The 18,577-nt window shown below is 42.3% G+C and overlaps 1 protein-coding gene across 1 annotated transcript; it reads right to left on the bottom strand.

Annotated features, from left to right (window-relative positions):
* Nucleotides 1-15,211: 15,211 nt before the first annotated feature.
* Nucleotides 15,212-15,847, bottom strand: LOC147926966 (uncharacterized). Its single transcript, XM_087487251.1, has one exon. The coding sequence runs from the start codon at nucleotides 15,845-15,847 to the stop codon at nucleotides 15,212-15,214; it is 636 nt and encodes a 211-aa protein (XP_087343377.1).
* Between the last annotated feature and the right edge of the window lie 2,730 nt (nucleotides 15,848-18,577).

Below are 18,577 nucleotides of genomic sequence, written 5' to 3'. Positions count from 1 at the left end.
AGTATTCCTTTGGTTTTATTTATTTATTTCGGGTTTTTAGATTTTTTTTTTAAATAGCCATCTATTCTATACATATATACTGTATATATATATATATATATATATTATTTTTGAAAAAAAATCGTTATAACCGGAGGTGGGACCCGATGGCGTACTTGACGCGCCTGATTGGGTTTATGCTCGGGTGGCAAGTGAATTCCAAATCCTCCCACCTCTTATCCAACTCGAAAGGAAGCCCTAGCAACTAAACCCTCTATTTAAAGGAACGCGAGCCTCTCATCTCCAGCATCACAAATTGCTAAGTCCCTTTCTGTCCTAAAAACCTTTCAACTACCTAAACTTTTGTTTTCTCCTCAAAGCTCGAGGTTTAAGAGTTTCTGTGTCTAAACTTACTTATATTGAGTTCTAGTTCTTTTGCCTTTTACCAAGGTTCATCAAAGGCTCCCAAGATCAAAACCTGCAAGAAGAAGGGTGATAACAGGATTTTCACCCAGGGTATCAATTCTCTATGCAGTTGTAGTACAAAGGGTTATCAATCCAAATAGTTGTAATGCTAGCAGATAAGATATTATCAGAAGCAAGCAAGTCAAGCCAAGCAATAATTGGAGTTTAATCTAATAATCCTAAAATAAGCAAAACAAAATAAAAAAGTAAGAACCACACGACCTAAGCACTCGATGCAAGCATTCGAGTACAGGATCAGGTGGAATGGTCGAATAAAGAAGTCAAGGATGAACAGCTCGATGATATATACGAAGCTGGTGATCGAGTACCAGTTCGGGTAAGGGGTCGAGTTATTGAATAAAGTTAAACAATCAAGATAAGAAAGCTCCTAAGGATGGGGTAATCGACTCATAAGTGTTCCTGACTAGTATGGATGTCCTACATGCCTCAACGAAATATTCCCTAGACAATGAATCTCTAAAATCTTGTTAAAACACTCTCGTGATATAAACAATCAACCTTGGTCACTCATCTACCCAACTCTCGTTGCAGAAATATGACCAAGCAGGCATTACAAACCAATTTATTATTGTCAATAAACAACTCCTTACACATCTAATCTCTTAGACTAAGTGAGTAAATCTCTAGCATTGATTGATTCAAGCATTTCAACAACATCTCTCGATGGAAAACCACCCTAGATCTAATCTCAACCTCTCGGTCTGAAAATAATATTAAGAACACCAATCTAGAAAGGAATTTATATAAAAAAAAAAAATCAGGCTAAAACATTCTAACCGATCAAGAACACATATTTTTCTGTCCCATCCCTAGAAACTTTGTTTCACTACTCGTATCTCATGGTAGAAAGCACAAAAACACAAATGAATAAAAATTGCATTGTATTGAAAATAAAATAAATAAAAACAAATCCTAACAAAGTGGAAAAAGTGTTTGAGTCGCTCAAGATCTCTCTTAGAAGCTCTCGCTCTCTGTTCTGAGTGTCTGCGGTGTGCTAGGGCGAGAGGAAGAAGAGGGGGGTTTATATATGGAAACCCTTTTAACCTAGCTGCTCAGTCCTGCCTGAGGGTCTGCTCGATGCGGTGCACACGGATCAAGTTGGGTAGTTCCTCAGGTGGATCTTTGGGTTGTTCTTCTTGCTCTTGGATCCTCTTTGATCGGGTTGTGGTTCGGACTGTTCTTCTTGCACAATAGCTTCTTCGAGTACATGCTCGGGTTTGACCTTGTTTTCCCCAGTTTAGGCTCTAAAGCACATGTTTTCATCCAAAATGCACAAATGCAAGAATACAACACCCTAAATGGCCTAAATGCAAATTCCTACAGTTAATGACCTAAAAATGCTAAGGTTAGGGTATATATAATGCAAAATATGGACACAAAAGGGTGTCTAAAACATGTAAATTAGAGAGTTATCACACCCCCAAACTTAAATCTTGCTAGTCCTCTAGCAAGGAAGTAAGAGGATGAGGTTTAAACATGGGGACTCATAACCTTTTTTTGTGCTAAGCGAAGGATTCAGACTATAGTCCTTAAAGATAGTTTAATGGTGCTAAGATCAATCAACATACTTACAAATATTTTTCTATGCTTATCACGGTGCATCGATCTAGTTCATCATCCAACTAACAGTAAAGACTTGCAATTCCAAAGAACATCTCTTTCATATTCATTAAAGTGTTTGGCGAATTCTTGCAAATGGGAAGTGAATCAAGCTCAATCGGTTTCAAGGGTAAGGCTTTTTAGTAGGTGGGTTTCAAAAAATTTCTTTGGGTGGCTTACTCTCGAAAGAAGGAATGCTAGATAGTTGTGAAAACTATCTAAGATTGAGAACAATTAGGACATATAAAGCTTAACTCTTGATAATCTACCCTTTTCTCATTCACTTTCTTTATGCACAACACCCTATAGTAAAACTACCCATAACCTTGATTTTAACTTTTTTTTTTCTTATCCCTAAGGTTTAAACTTAGACAGTTGTGAAAACTATCTAAGATTGAGAACAATTAGGGCATACAAAGCTTAACTCTTGATAATCTATCCTTTTCTCATTCACTTTCTTTATGCACAACACCCTATAGTAAAATTACCCATAACCTTGATTTTAACTTTCTTCTTTTTTCCCTAAGGTTTAGACTTTGAACATCTAGCTCTTTTTTTTTTCTTTTTCTTTCTTTGCTAAACTCCTAATAATATTTCTATTATTATTATTATTATTATTATTATTATTATTATTATTATTATTATTATTATTATTATTATTATTATTATTATTATTATTATTATTATTATTATTATTATTATTATTATTTTTATTATTTTATTATTTTTTTTCTTTTTCTAGGAGACTATAGCAAGATCTTTCTCTTATTTTTTTTTTTTACTTAAAGACTTAGAGCTAATTAAACCAAACCTTAGGGAATTTATTTTTCAATTTCTCTTTTATTCCCCAACCAAACCCCAAATAAGCATGCTAACTACCTATCTTTTAAAACCGATTCTATTAGCTAGTCCAAATGATTCTAAACTTAGCTAAAACAAGAGCTAGTTCTTTGTCGTTCTCAATACTTTCACAACCTATAGCACAATGAAAAGGCCTCACTCAACAATTCACAACAAGGCTTGAAAGAAAGGTTTGGGTTCAAGGATAGGGAAAAACAAATCGAGTTAAAGGAAAAGATTGGAAAAATAGAGTGTTAACCCGAGTTCAGAGTTACCATGAGCAAGCATTCAAATTCCATAAGCAAGATAATTTAAGTTCATGTTAAGTCCAATAATATAGAGATGATGCAATGTTCAAGCAAGTTTCACACAAATGGATGAAGCTTTCAAAAGACACAAGGTTTTAAACAAAGATTTTTCATTTTTTCCAAAGATTGATCTAGCAACAATGAACTGTGATTAAGGGCTATAGTTTCAATCATAAGGTGTGACTTTAAACAAGGTGGTTTTAATCATTGTCCCCTAAAATGCATATGCAACAATCCTATATGAAGCACTCTAGACTCAATCCTAATATGTAAATGCAACTACATGAACACACATTTGTTTTTTTAATTTCAAAACTTTTTTTGGGATTTTTAATGCAAATAGTTGCATACTCAAATGAATAAAACTAGTATGCAAAAATTTGAAATAAGAAAATAAGAAAATAAAACACAATGCTAAATACATTCTTAGACCCTCCCCCAAACTTAAATTACACAGTCCCTTGTGTAAATAAAAGTCTGAAAATGAAGTCTGAGAATCACACAAAATGAAACAAAATAAAATGCAATGGTATAAACAATGGTTTAGATGAAAGTGGTACCTCATGGGTTTGTGATGAAGGAGGTTGTGGTAGCCTCCATGCTTGCCAACGTGTACCCAGGATTGTCACCCGCTTCAGCGGGCGCCGGGATTCGCTCATCAGAGAGCTCGGTTATGTGCACGGATGACTTGCTCGGACCATCATCCGAGGGGTTGATCGGGTAAGGCATCACGTAGTTCATCGGGTAGTACGACGGGTATGGTGGGAGAGGTCCGGAATGGTTACTCGTGTAGCTGCTCGCAGGGTGCATCGAGTACGGCATCAGATATGGCATCTGATAGGTATGTGGGAAAGGACCCAAATGTTCACCCGGATGTGTGCTCGAAGGAGGCATCGGGTATGACATCATGTACCCCGTCGGGTGAGGCGTCGGATAGGCATATGAATGGCTTCTCTGCGATCTATCGGGTCTGGAGACATCCTCTTCTGCTTGGGGTTTGTGGTACGACGCCCTGTGAGGCTCTAGAGGTGCCAATCCTCAGATTCCTCCTACTGGTCCGCTCCTCCCCATCCATGTGGGTGCATAAGCTGAAGTGGGAGCTGAGGCACAGCTTGCCTTGTCTTGCAACTCTTTGATCTGTCCTCCCATCACCTTCACTATGCCGGTAAGGTCCCTCACTTTCCTAGCTAGGAACTTGTTCATCCTCTTCAACCATCTGATCCTCTTGTGAGCTTCTCTCACTCCCACTGGTTGCTTTTAAAAGCAAACATACTCCTCAAAATCATAGTCCTCTGAGTTGTCTCCCTGTCCTTGCCCTGTTGGCTCTCTCTCTTAGCTTCAGATTTCCCCTCAGGGTTGTACAGCTCTTCCAATGGTGGCATAAAGTCTATGTTCTCCCCTAGTCGGATCTTTGTGCACACGACGTTGAGAAAGATCATTTGAGTAGCTCCGACTGCTGGATGAACGAACTTGAAGAGCAACCTATCATTTGGCATCTCATAAGCCAAGAATCTTGCCAATGTGAGGTAATCGATGTCTAGCCATCTCAGCTCATGTACCACTCCCTTCAGGGGGACATCGCAAGCTACCAAAATTTGTGTAACCAAACCTCCTATGGAGATCTCTCCAGATCATTCCCTCCTCTTGGTTTTCATTGCCCTGGATTTAAGATATAGGACCTGATCAAGAAACACAAAAACCAATCTAATGTCCGCAACATCTCCTACTAGGGGTCTACCATCCCTAGCATTATCCAATATTCCACACAAGGCCATGTCTAGCAATTGGAGCTCATGATCATTCACATTCCCAGTTTCCTTCCTAGCAAATAGAGTGCATGCTAGGGACTTGTGAAAATACCTCAAAACAGGGCTTCTTATTTAAGCAGATTTGGAGCCTGTGGACTTGTAGGGAAGCTTATCTCCTATTGTCAGCCATAGGAATTTCATCTCCTCCTTGCTCACTTCCATGTTTTCTCCACTACCAGCCTTGAAACCATAAAGCTCCTCCATCTCCTTGAAGGTGAGTTGGTATTCCTTGTTGCGCATGGAGAAAGTGATGAACCCGATCCCCCCATCGGGTAGTAGGGTCGGGTGGTCTTCAAAATAGTGTAACCGCAGCGTGGAAAGGAAGTGAACCGTCTCCTCTTTGTAAGCTTTGAGGTTTGCTCGCATAATCTGGCCCAAGTGGCACATGTCAAAAAGAAATTCGACATCTCTTGCGATTCCCAACTGTTTCATCGTTTCGCGTTGGGGGTAGCGGGTCCCAACGAAGCTCATCTTATAGAGGACCTTGAAGAGCTTGGCCGGAGTTCTAGCTCTCTTTAATTCAGCCTCCTCGATGCCAACCGGGTGTGTTCTCTCTGCTCCTCTTCGCGGTCATGACTCTCACCCTCGGTGTCTTGATCTTCTTCTTCCGCTGCCCTCTCAGCTACTTCCTCAGCTTTTTCAAAGGTTGGTCTCTTCCCTCTTGAAACCGCGGCTCTGCTCCTCAGCCATGAGGTTTGCTTCTCCTCCGGTTCTCCTCCAACGACATCTGAATCGACCTCCATTGGGTCAGTGACGGTTCGTTCGGATGTAGACAAGTCCCTGCGTAGAGGAGATTTGCGGACAGAACTCGCTACCGGGATTGGTGAGTGAACTCGGGGGTCTACAAGATCGGGTGCTCGAGCACTTGCTCGGGTGGCGGATCGGGTTGAGCATTGGGTTGGGGACAGGAAACGTCCACTCAGCGGTTGGGAACGTGAAGCGTCTCCTCCTCCTTGGGAATCACGAGCATCCACGCCGTCACCTCCGGTTCTAGCAGCGGCGGAGGTTGATCTGCTCCCCTTTTTTTGGTAAGGTGATTAGCGGATTTTCACCCAGGGTATCAATTCCCTATGCAGTTGTAGTACAAAGGGTTATCAATCCAAATGGTTTTTTATGCTAGTAGGAAGGATGCAATCAAAACAATGAAAGTCAAGCCAAGCAATTAAGGGTTTTGTCTAACAATCCTAAAGTAATAAAATAAAAGAATGTAAACAAAGAACCACACGACCTAAGCACTCTATGGAAGCATTCGAGTACATGATCGGGTGGGGTGATCGAGTAAGCAAATGAAGTATGAACAACTCGAGGGGTTACTTGATAACATCATTATTTTACCCATTTTAGCTATAGTTTTAGTATGCATTTAGCATGAGTTTGATATGATTTCATGGCTTTAATGTCTATTATCAAGTATTTTAGGTTTCAAAAAGGTTTTACAGGTTTTGTAGCAAAAAGTACCAAAAGGCAAGGAAAATACGTTTTAGGAAAGATTTAGAGCTTTACAGAACGGGAAACGTTTGAAGAACTTCCAAAACTCACATTTCGACGTAATTGGTGTCTATGGAAAGCTGAGAGAGTCATCTTTCTCCTCGAAGTAGAATCCAGTCGATCCATCCACCGGACGTTATGCCCGATTTACCGAGACGTACCTTAAACCGACCTAAGAAGAACGATCAAGCCCATGGGCTTTTATTGAAGGCCTGACCACCGACCACCACGGTGGCCCATTCCAAGTCTTCACCACCGTTATAGAAGCTTCCTACGCCGCCCCTTGCCATGCACTTATCAAGAGAAGACGATTCTACCCTTACAAAACTCTAGACCTAGACAGAACCCTATAAATACTCTACTAAGCCCTAGGGTTTAGAGTGTGCCTTCAAAATGCCTTCACCTGCCTCCAAAGAGATCACGACCAGAAGAACAGCCACGAACAGCAGCCCTCTGATGTTCATATATTTTACCATGTTTTCCCTTAGTTTATTCACATCTTTTGCATCTTTTGCTATCCATTTAGGCCATTATTGTGTAGCTTTAGCACTAATCATGCATTAGAGTTTAGTTGCATTGCATTTGCATCTTTTCATGCATAATCAGGTGATTTTGGAGCTTAATGAGCATGGAAGCAATGCTGAGGAGAAGTGAGCCAATCATCAAAGGAAAGCAAGAGAGTTAAGGCTGAAGAACCAAGGTCCAGAGTCCAACTCAACCGCACACTCGAGGAGGACTCAACCGAGTGGAGGATGCACGAGAGAAGCCAGCTCGACCTGCCACTCGACCGAGCACAGGTCGAGTTGACCGAGCCGTTGACTATTTTGTCTTTTAGTATTTTTAGGGCTTCCACTCCCTCTCCTATATAAAGCCTTGTACCTGCAGCCACCAAAAGAGTCCAGCTTTTTAGATATTCTCTAAACCTTGTTTTTACCCTTTTGGGAATTATTCTTTTTGCACTTCTTTTATTTTTAGATCTTGTACTTGTTTTTAAGGAGAAAAGGCTAAATTCTTCAATATTGTTGGTTCCATAACTTTCTTAATATTTAGAATTCGAGTTTGATTCTTTCTCCAATATTGAAGATATTTGTTTCATCTTTCTAATGATGCAAGTTTCGTATTTTTCGGGGTTTTTGACTTTGTTCATCATGTGTTCTTGTGAGTAGTTCTCTAGGATCTTGAGGATGGGTTAGGCTGGATTGATCTTGTGGTTTGTTTGATTTGGTCAAGCTTGATTGTTGTAGATCTCTTCTAGGCTAGATGATCTTAATGCTGATCCTATATCTGAGAGGGTAGGGTTTGATTTCAAGCATCTTAGCATCACACCAATATTTAAGAAGCATAGATAAGGCTAGATCTAGAGCTTACCATTAGGCTTGCTAAAAGATTAGAGGTCTTGTTTGGTTTGAGATGTATTGCTTAATGCCTGCTTGTGTAGATTCTTTTCTTTGTGAGAACAAGTCTAGAGATGCATAGGTTTGATTGTTTCTTGCCATGAGAGTGGAAGAAGCTTGTCTTAGAATAATATGTCAAGAGATTAGCTCAAAGTTTGCTTGAGATTTGTTGACAAGGTTAGATAACCACAATGGTTAGTTCAGCCCATGAATCCCTCCTCAGGACCTTCTTTGTTTATTGATTTTAAAGTCTTAATCTTGTTGCTTGCTTGTTCTTTGATTTGTATTGCTCTGTTTGCATTGCTCTGTTTTTATTGTGTTGCTCTGTTTTTGCGTTTAGTCCAGCTCGACCCTGCACTCGATCTACACTCGATCGAGTGCTTGCTCGAGTTCTTTCCTAGAACTTTGGTTTATGATTTTTAGTTGTCCTGTCTGATCTCTTGTCTCATTCTATTTGCATTCCAGTTGCATTTACTTTTTATCTTGTTCATTATTGTCTTGCATTAGTTCATTGTTGTAGTTTCTATTTCTGTTCTAGCTTCATATTAGTCATAATCATTCTGTTCCATTTACATTTAGTATCTAGTTCTTATAGTTTTACTTTCTGCACTTTGCATTTGAAACATAGGATTGTTTGTGACAAACATCCTTACATTTGGCTTGACTTAGTCTCATATGCATGTCTTAATTGTTCACAAACACTCATTTAGGATTGACACCTCTTATACTGCAACTGCATAAGGGGAATTGAAACACCTTACCATCCATCCATTCATATCTCATCATTGCATACATTCATATTCAACCATCACACACATAAAAAAAGACTTGTTTCAATTTGGCGCCATTGCCCATTTGAATGTTTTTTTGTGACATTTAGGATCCATATTAGTCTAAGATTAAGTTCGTTTATACACTTGTGAAGTTGCTGGACTCGAATCTTCTGTTGTTGGGTTGTCTTGAGTTTCAGGTACCCACTCGACCAACCACTCGACCACCACTCGACCGAGCAGTGATCGAGCACTTGATTGAGTCAGAAGCCGTGTACAGCTGGACACCACTTCTCGGTCGATTCAACCACCCATATGAGCCTGATCTCAATTGTGAACCTGTTCGAGTCTGTACTCGCGGTTGTTGATGCACACAAGGTCTAAGGGGAAAAACAATCTTCAAAGGCCTATTGACAACATCCATAGATTGCAAAAGGGTTTGAAAAATCAGAGAAGAAGGGTAATTCAAGTTTAGCAAGAGGATCAAGTGATCATGGAGAAATAAGCTAACCATGAGCAGAGACCTAGGCACATTGGTGCTGGAGATGCACCCAACACCCACAACCAAAGGGCTGGTATTGTGCCTCCAAACGTGCCAAACAACAACTTTGAGATCAAGAGTGGACTGATCTCCATGATTCAAACCAACAAGTTCCATGGGTTACCAATGGAGGATCCACTAGATCATCTTGATGTGTTTGACAGAATCTGTGGTCTTACAAAGATCAATGGAGTGAGTGAAGATGGATTCAAGTTGAGGCTCTTTCCATTCTCACTTGGGTTGCTGGATAGAATGTTTAGAAATGTTATTGTGTTGGTTTTGTACTATTGTTATGTTTCCGCTGTGCATGTTATCGGATGTCGGTTTATCATTGGTTTGTTTGTGTGTGTGGGTTGGTTTGTTTAATTAAGTAGTATGGGATGCTTAATTATATATTGTATTTAATTATATATAAAAAAAGGGTTTGGTTGTTTCATTTTGGTATCAGAGCCCTTACGGTTCTAGGATGGTTAAGTGAATGGGTTAGAGCGGTTTAAGAATTTAATTGGTGGAATTATTTTCATGTTGATTGATGCATGATGTTGTGTAAAGAAATTGATTATGCATAGTTAGTCAATTTGTTTGTGGTATGGAGTCCTAGTATCATCCTCTCCGAGCCTTCAATGAGATTCCACGGTAAGATGTGTATTTGATGTGCGGTTTTGAATTGTGTGCTTAGCCTTCTATTCTGTGTAGTGCAGATGGCTAGAGAGGGTGCTGTTGGTCGCGATCGTGGTCGTGGTCGTGGACGTGGTCGTGGTCGTGGTCGTGGTCGGGGACGAGGTCAGGTTCCCGAGGCCAGTGTGAGTGTGACCCAGAGCATGGCCAGTGAAGAGGTAGCGGAGTCACAAGTTCATCCTAGAGTGTCAGGAGACCAGGCTGGTTTGGGTGGCGGCAGGGCGGATGGGCCCGGTGTCAGTCACGGTGTTACTACGGGTGTGAGGGTTGCAGCAGAGGGTGCTCTAGGCAGGGAGGATGTCTTGATGGACTTGCTAGCTCAGGTTTTTGCGCGGCTTCTAGCAGCAGTGCCGCCAGTGGTTGGTGGGCAGGTTCGAGTAGTGCCGCCAGTGGTTGGTGGGCAGGTTCCAGTAGTGCCGCCAGTGGTTGGTGGGCAGGTTCCAGTAGTGCCACCAGTGGATGGTGGGCAGGTTCCAGTGGTGCAGCCAATGGTAGGTGGACAGGTTCCAGCAGTGCAGCCTGTGGCGAGTGTGCAGGCAGGTGTGCAGCCGGGGGCCGAGGTAGTGGATGCTCAGTATGTGCAGATGATGGAGCAGCTGCAGTGAGTGGGAGCGGGGTCTTTCTCGAGAGGTACGAATCCAAGTGTGGCTGATGAGTGGAGGGAGCGGATGGAGAATATTTTTCAGTCGCTTCGGTGTCCCGACCAGTATAGAGTGGATTTGGCAGTGCACTACTTGTCAGGTGATGCACGTGTGTGGTGGAGGTCGGTGATAGCACGGAGGGTGCAGCGGGATATGACTTGGGGAGATTTTGTGAGGGAGTTTAACTTCAAGTATTTCCCACAGGAGGCTCTTGATCGCATGGAGGCACGGTTCTTGGGGTTGACCTAGGGGGACCGCACAGTGCGGGAGCTGGATGCAGAGTTCAGTCGGCTTGTGGGGTATGCAGGCCGGGCATGGGAGCTAGAGTCGGCTCAGGTGCAAAGGTTCTTGTTGCCTTTGCGGGATGATATGAGGACTCGGTGCAGAGTGAGTAGCTATGCCACAAGGGCGGAGCTGGATGAGGTTGCAGCTGGGATAGAGGATGACTTGAGGTCACAGTTAGTGGTGGTCAGTCCAGCGGCTCGTTCACAGGAGACATTGGAGCATAGCATTCCAAGCAAGGATAGGCAGTTTGAGCAAAGGCGTAAAAGGAAGCGGGAAGAGACGACAATGGCAAACCAAGGTGGCCAGGGAGGCTATGGGCGCGGGAGCATGGATCACGTGTCGGCAAGCGGGCCCAGGGGAGGTAACTCGCAGGAATACGGTCGAGTGTGTTAACATTGCGGGGAGGAAGGGCATATTAGGCCTTTCTGTCCTAAGAGGAGGCAGATGATGGAGGTTGCGACCTGAGAGCGGGGGGAGTGTGAGTGACTTCCTGGATGCCGTAGCTTAAGGTTGTTAACCTGATAGCGATGGGGGAAGCACTGAGTTGTGAGTAAATAATGTCTAGGATGTGAGACCTCGTGGTTCAGTCAGAGGTGTGCGGGCTGTTGGGACAGTTACAAGGGAAACCTTGGCTGACGGTGTTTTATCCGGTCGGAGGATGTACGGGCCCTGTTGACGATGGCACGGAGGTCCTTGACGGATGGACGGTGTTGCGAGATTCGAAGACGAATCCTTATTGGTGGGGGAGAATTATAACATCCGCAAACCAATTTTTTGTGGTTTTGGTGTGGGTGTCGATCGACACACTTGGTGTATCGATTGACACCATGTTTTTCCAGGTTTGGTCGGGTTTGTTTTAATTGCTGTTTGGTTCGGTTTGGTCCAATTAAAATCCCTAATCGTGTTTATAAGTGCTAAACGACAAGAATAAGGGTTTGGAAAGAGTCTTGTGTCGCCGTTGAGTGAGAAAAGAGAGAAAAAGGAGAGAAAACGTTTCTGTGAATTTTGGGCTTGTTCTTGGTGTTTTGGGAGAGATCTGAGGTTGTAGAAGAGGAAGCTGTTGCTGGGAACGAAGGAGAAGCTCCTGGAGGTGTTGATTCCATCGTTTTCTCAACCCAATCTTTCTGTTTTTGAGGTGAGAGCTTGACCATTGTTGATCTAAGCATGAGATCACTTTTGTTTGGGTGTTTTCTTGTTGTTTGTGTTGTTTGCTTGCTTGGGTTTGTTGTTTTCGTGATTTGCAGTGATTTCCAAGGTGTTTGGGTGAGTTTGAGACGGTTTCGAGGTGAATTGGAATGAGAGATCAACATTCGTGTTTGCGCAGATCGTGTCTGCAGAAGAGGCATCGATCGACACCAGTAAGCATCGGTCGACACCATTTTGTGAGGCATCGGTCGACACTGTACAGCATCGGTCGACACCAGTTTTCGTAGCATCGATCGACACTGTTGAGGCATCGGTCGACACTAGTCTCATCTGAGACTAATTTTCCTGGTTTGATGTATTGTTGTGTGTTGTTTGTTTTGCTGAAACATGAGAGTCTCATATGCTTGTGTGTATAACCTAGTAGATGGGAGGACGGCCTCACTAAGTATTTATGATAATACTTACGCATCTCAATTGTTGTTTGTGGTGTGCAGGTATAGGCAAAGTGTGATCGTGGAATCATGGCGATGATGAGGAGGATGATCTAGGGTCTCGTTTGTGTGTTATTGAATTTACTGTTTATGTTGTTGGAACCTTGGATAGTATCATGTTAGGTTGATGGATAGAATGGTTATAAATGTTATTATGTTGGTTTTGTACTATTGTTATGTTTCCGCTGTGCATGTTATCGGATGTCGGTTTATCATTGGTTGGTTTGTGTGTGTAGGTTGGTTTGTTTAATTAAGTAGTATGGGATGCTTAATTATATATTGTATTTAATTATATAAAAAAAGGGTTGGGTTGTTTCAGTTTGCTATGTCCCGGACGTTTTTAAGACTTGTTACCGTCCCTACAAATCACCACATTATCTTTTCCTGTGTTTTGTCCAAACTCGTACAGTTCTGACAGTCACTTCCTAGAAGGTCACCCATCTTTAAACTACTCCAGCATTAGCATATTTAACTGTGAAGTTCTCTCAGAACCTTTGACTGAAAAGATAAGTAAATTTTGGTGACATAGGTGACCAAAACAATTCTTTTAAACCTCTCTGCATGTTCCTAAAACCGGGGTGTCACAATTCACCCCCACTAATAGATCGCAACGTCTTCGTTGCACACCAAAACCGTCACCCCTAACGGTGTGAGCCCACTCGGCACTACACTCGACTGGGTTTAGTTCTGATACCACTTGTAGCACCCCCAACCGCCATCTCTTAGTGGGCCCCTTATGTCTTTCTATTTGACACCTTTTTAAGCATCTTTTTAGTCATGTTTGCATTGTTACTAAACTTAGCATTTTTAGGTCTTAAACCTTCGATATTTGCATTTAGATTATTTAAGGTGTTGCACTGTTGCATTTTTGCATTTCGGATGAAACACGTACTTTGGAGCCTTATAAGAGCAAGAATGAGGAGGAACCCGAGCATGTACCTGATGGTGTGATCGTGCAAGAAGAACAGCCAAAAACCTTAACCCGATCAAGCGAACCTAAGATCAAAAAGAACTACCTGAAGCCCAACCCGAGGAGGTGCTCGACCCTAGCCTCGTGTAGGCCTTGGAACGATGTTGTGCGGCTAGGTCAAAGAGTTTCTATATATAAATCTTTCCTATTTTCTCATAGAAGGAGACGCCACACACGATGGAGAGAGAGAGAGTGAGAGCAATAGAGCCGATTTCCAGCCGATTTCAAGACTTTTCAATGCAGACCTTTTTCCTTTTTGTTTAGTTTACAATTCTAATTTATGTTCTTTACCGTTTTCGATCTGCACTCATTAATTTTCAATGCAGATTTTTTATCCATCTCATTTTCTATGTTTTTTGTGATGAGATCTGAGTAGTGAACCAAAGTTTCTAGGGATGGGATAGGTGATAACAGGATTTTCACCCAGGATATCAATTCCCTATGCAGTTGTAGTACAAATGGTTATCAATCCAAATGTTTGTTATGCAAGCAGATAAGATATGATCAGAACAATGCAAGTCAAGCCAAGTAATAATATGGGTTTTATCTAACAGCCTAAAGTGTACAATAATAAAAGAAATACAACAAGAACCACTCGACTTAAGTACATGATGCAAGCAATCGAGTACCAGATCGAGTAAGTAATCATTTGGTGGAATATATTCAAGAACACAATGATGAACAACTCGAGGATATACACGAAGCCGATGATTAAGTACCGGTGCGGGTAAAGGGTTGAGTTGATTAAAAAAAACTGTAAACAATCAAAATACGAAAGCTCCTTAGGATGGGGTAATCGGTTCATAAGTATTCTTAATCGATTTGGGACAGTTTACAAGCCTCAAGCAATCTATTCCATAGATAATGAATCTCTAAACATTGCTAATCCACTCTTTTGGTAGAAACAATCAACTCTATTCACTTCTTTACCCAACTCTCGTTGGAGGAACATGATTAAGCAGACCTTAAAATCCGATTCATTATTGTTAATAAACTCCTTACTCATCTAATCTTTTAGGTTAAGTGAGTAAATCTGTAGCATAAGTTAATTCATGTATTTCAACAAACATCTCTCGATGGCAAAACACCCTAGATCTAGTCTCAACCTCTCGGTCTGAAACTAGCATTAAGAACACTTATCTAGAAGGGAATTTTACTAAGAACAATCAATCTAAAATATCCTAAACGATTAAGAACACTAACTAACCTAACCTATCCCTAGAAACTTTGGTTCACTACTCAGATCTCATGGTAAATGAATTGAAAACACAAACAAATGAGAATTTCATCGAATTCATCGAATAATAAAATATTGAAAAAGTGGCAGAAGTGTAGAGATACATAATTGCTATGAAAAAGTAGCTGAAAGAAGTAAAATCAAATCCTAACAAAACTTGGAAAGTGTAAAAATTTCTCTCTATCTCTCTCCCTCAGTAGCTCTCGCTCTCTGGTTCGTGAGTGTTTGCGGCGTGTTGGGCGAGAAAATAAGGAGAGGGTTTATATATGGAAACCCCTATGACCTAGCTGCCCAGCTCTGCCCAAAGGTCTACGCGAGGCTAGTGGTCGGGTGCCTCCTCGGGTGTGGCTTCAAGTTGTTCCTCTTGCAAACAGATCCTCTTGATCGGGTTAAGGTTTGGACTATTCTTCTTGCATGATCACTCCATCGGGTACATGCTCGGGTTTCACCTCATTATTGCTCTTTTTAAGCTTGAAAGCACCTGTTTTCATCCAAATTCACAAATGCAACAATGCAGCACCCTAAATAGCCTAAATGCAAATTCCTAAGGTTAAGGACCTAAAAATTCTAAGTTTAGGCTATATACAATGCAAAACATGGATAAAAATATGCCTAAGAAAATTAGAGAGTTATCAACATCCCAAAACTTATCTCTTGCTAGTCCTCTAGCAATGAAGTGGACTCGATTGGCTGGCCGGTTGGGAAGCTGCGCACCGGGCACAAGATAGATCTGATGCTCAATGCCCCTGATCGGTGGTAAGCCTTCGGGCAGCTCCTCGTGGAACACGTCGGCGTAACGCCTAAGGAAGTCGCGTATGACCTCCGGTAAATTTTCGATCAAACCATCGAGCCCTGTAAGTAAAACATCTCGAAAGAGCATCAGTAACACTTGGGCGGAGTCCTTAAGGGACTTTCTGACATCGCTAGACTGAATTAAAAAGTTCTTTTTATCGTTAACATCCTTATACAACTGGTTTTGCATTTCATGCACTTGCGTGGGGCTCAAGGGTTTTAAACAAATACGCTTGTTGTCATGAACGAAAAAGTATTGGTTTGTGTGACCGCAATGCGTGGTGCGCTTATCAAACTGCCATGGACGCCCCAATAAGAGGTGGCTGGCTTGCATAGGCACTACATCGCATAGGACTTGGTAGTCCCTCATACGAACCAACATGAATGATACCATGACCTGATCTTTAACATGGATCACGGTATTATTGTCTAACCATTTCAAACGATAGGGGCGAGGGTGTTTTGTGGTTTCAAGCAGTGATCAACATACGGCGTAACATCAACAACTCTCCGGATTCGGGTTTGGCGACGGCCTCTCCCAGCTCGATCTCTCCGCTGGTGTTCTTGTCGGTCATTGTACAGACTGATCGTTAGTGACGTGGTGCAGTTTCACGGTGAAACTTGAATTTAAACCTCGCAAAAAAATTAATCACAAAGCACACACGCGTGAGTTTCACTCGTTCAAGGGGGCCACACACGATTTTATTTCGTCACCAAAGATTGAGAACAGCTAGCAATATTCAAACCTAAAACTAAAACAAATAAAGCAAAAGTGAAAGTGCAAAACGACAAGACTACTTTATGACTGGAAACAAAAACACGCAAACAAGAACACACTCCTAGCTTTATCGATCTAAAAGTGGACTCACAAGCACACAGACGAACAGTAAGATGAACACGATGAACAAAATCAAAAACTAACGACCTAAACAAGCAGCTAATAAACGCAAGCATACACCAATTTAAACTAAATGAACAAACGGATCCTAAGTAACAAAAAGATGCAAGCTTTGCTACTAAATAACCAAAGATTCAAACTTTAAATGAAAAGAGAGAGTTCTGGAAAGAAACAACCTCGTAGGAGCTTTGAAGCTCTGATACCAAGCTGATGTGACCCGGAGATGCGGTCACGGTACGGTCGCGGTACGGTCGCGGCTTGAGCTCTTGTTCAACTCTCGAACGGTGGAACTTTCCTCGGCGAAGATTCTTGGCTTTGGATCTATGTGAGAAACAAATGAGGAAAACAGAGTTTGAAGCGATTCAAACGAGCCATTTGGGAATACGGTCGAAAAGCCACAAACTGGTCGATCAGATGGTACGGATGCGGAAACGAACGAACGGTCGGTTGCGATGGAAGCGACGATGGAGGCGTGTCGAAACAGTTCGGTGGAGAACTCGAGAACTTGTGGAAGAGAACTCGAGGCTGCGAAGGGGAAATGATGGAAACAAAGCGAGGGGAAACGAGAGTGGATTGAGTGACGACACAAGAGGGCTGGTTCTTCTCTTTATACCGTAGTTAACAAGATCAAACCCGGTTCGAGTCTTGTTAGGGTTCTCTCACTTAGACAGTCCTGGATTGAGCTAATGAGAGGATGGAGACAAGTCAGGAATCTCTCTTGAGAAAAGTTTTTATTTTCATTCAAGTCTAAAGGAGGAACAAGGGCTAAGAGGAGTTTAAATAGTTAGGTTTAGGTAGGGGCTTAAGGACGCGCGGATTCATCTTGATCCGCACATCATCCTTTGATGTGTTCTATTTGCAAAGAGAACACGTCGCCACCTTTTGACTAACACGCTAGCCACAAACTCTCTCAACGTTCATAAGTAAAAGCATCACGAGAGGAATATTCCCCAATGTTCAAATTTAAACCAAAAATAAGAGAGGGAAGAGAGATAACCGCTTTGGCCTTGCGCGTGAAGCAACCTAGCCTTAAGGCATTGTGCACCAAGCTCCATGCCTCGTTAAAACCTCTCCGGTAAACCCATTGGGAAAAACCCGGAGTAGGGAAAAGAGTACATTTCCTTGCTTTGGCGACTTTGGTGTCTTCACTCTTGGGTAAGAGTGCAGACCAATCGGACCGAGTCTTCAAAGTCTCCTTGGATTGGTTGGTGTTGAGCGAATGACCGGACAAAAATGTTGAGTCGTTGTTTGGCCGCCTTTGCTGAGCTCTTGGAACACGTCATGGCTCCTGGAATGATCGTCGGTGCCTCGGCCGCTTGCGTCTCGGCCGTCTCGGCTGCTTGTTTGTCGCGCGTCTCAGGCTGGCTCGGTGTCTCACAGTTGGGTTCACGTCCTAAGGTCACATCAGGGAGGGTTTTGTTCAGGATGACGTTCAGATAGAGAACCCAGTCGAAGCAGTCAAAGATCCAATCGAGCCAGTGAAGCAGTCCGAACCTGAAGCTGTTAAGGAACCTGTTGTTCCTGATTACAAACCCGCGAGATTCATCCCTTCATCGTACAAGCCTCCTCTACCATTTCTAGTGAGGTTCAAGAAGCAGCTTACTGAGATATACAAAGCCTTGTTCGAAAAACAAGTTAAGGAGATTGAATTGAGGATGCCATTGCTAGATGCATTCGCACTTGTTCTGCACTACCAGAAATTCCTCAAGGATTTAGTAATGGAGAGATCAAAAGTAGTTCAAGGCATGGTGGTACTAAGTCTTGAGTGCAGTGCAATCATCCAGAAGAAGATTGTACCCAAGAAGCTCAAAGATCTGGGATCATTCACTCTACCTTGCTCCCTTGGACCTCTGTCTTTTGATAGGTGTTTATGTGATCTTGCCACTTTAGTTAATCTGATGCCATTCTCTGTGGCTAAGAGGTTGGGGTTCACAAGATTTAAAGGTTGCGACATCTCCCTCATCCTTGCAGATAGATCAATGAGACTTCCACATGGTATCTTAGAGGACTTACCTGTCAGGATCAGAGATGTGAAAGTGCCAACCGGCTTTGTGGTTCTGGAGAAAGAACCAAAAGATCTTCTGATCCTAGGAAGACCGTTCCTGGCGACTGCTGGAACCATCATTGATGTCAGAAATGGCAAGATTGATCTCAATCTGGGCGTCGACTTCATTATGAAGTTTGACATCAAAGATACTTTGAAGAAGCCAACAATAGGAGGACAAG

Source organism: Camelina sativa, chromosome 15, assembly GCF_030686135.1.
Source record: "Camelina sativa cultivar CO46 ecotype springtype chromosome 15, ASM3068613v1".
Taxonomy (NCBI): Eukaryota; Viridiplantae; Streptophyta; class Magnoliopsida; order Brassicales; family Brassicaceae; genus Camelina; species Camelina sativa.
Note: the sequence above shows the minus strand (reverse complement) of the source record. Positions and strands in the feature narration are given on the sequence as shown.

Coding starts and splice junctions, on each gene's coding strand:
- LOC147926966 (XM_087487251.1), bottom strand. CDS start 15,847: ATGGTATCATTCATGTTGGTTCGTATGAGGGACTACCAAGTCCTATGC.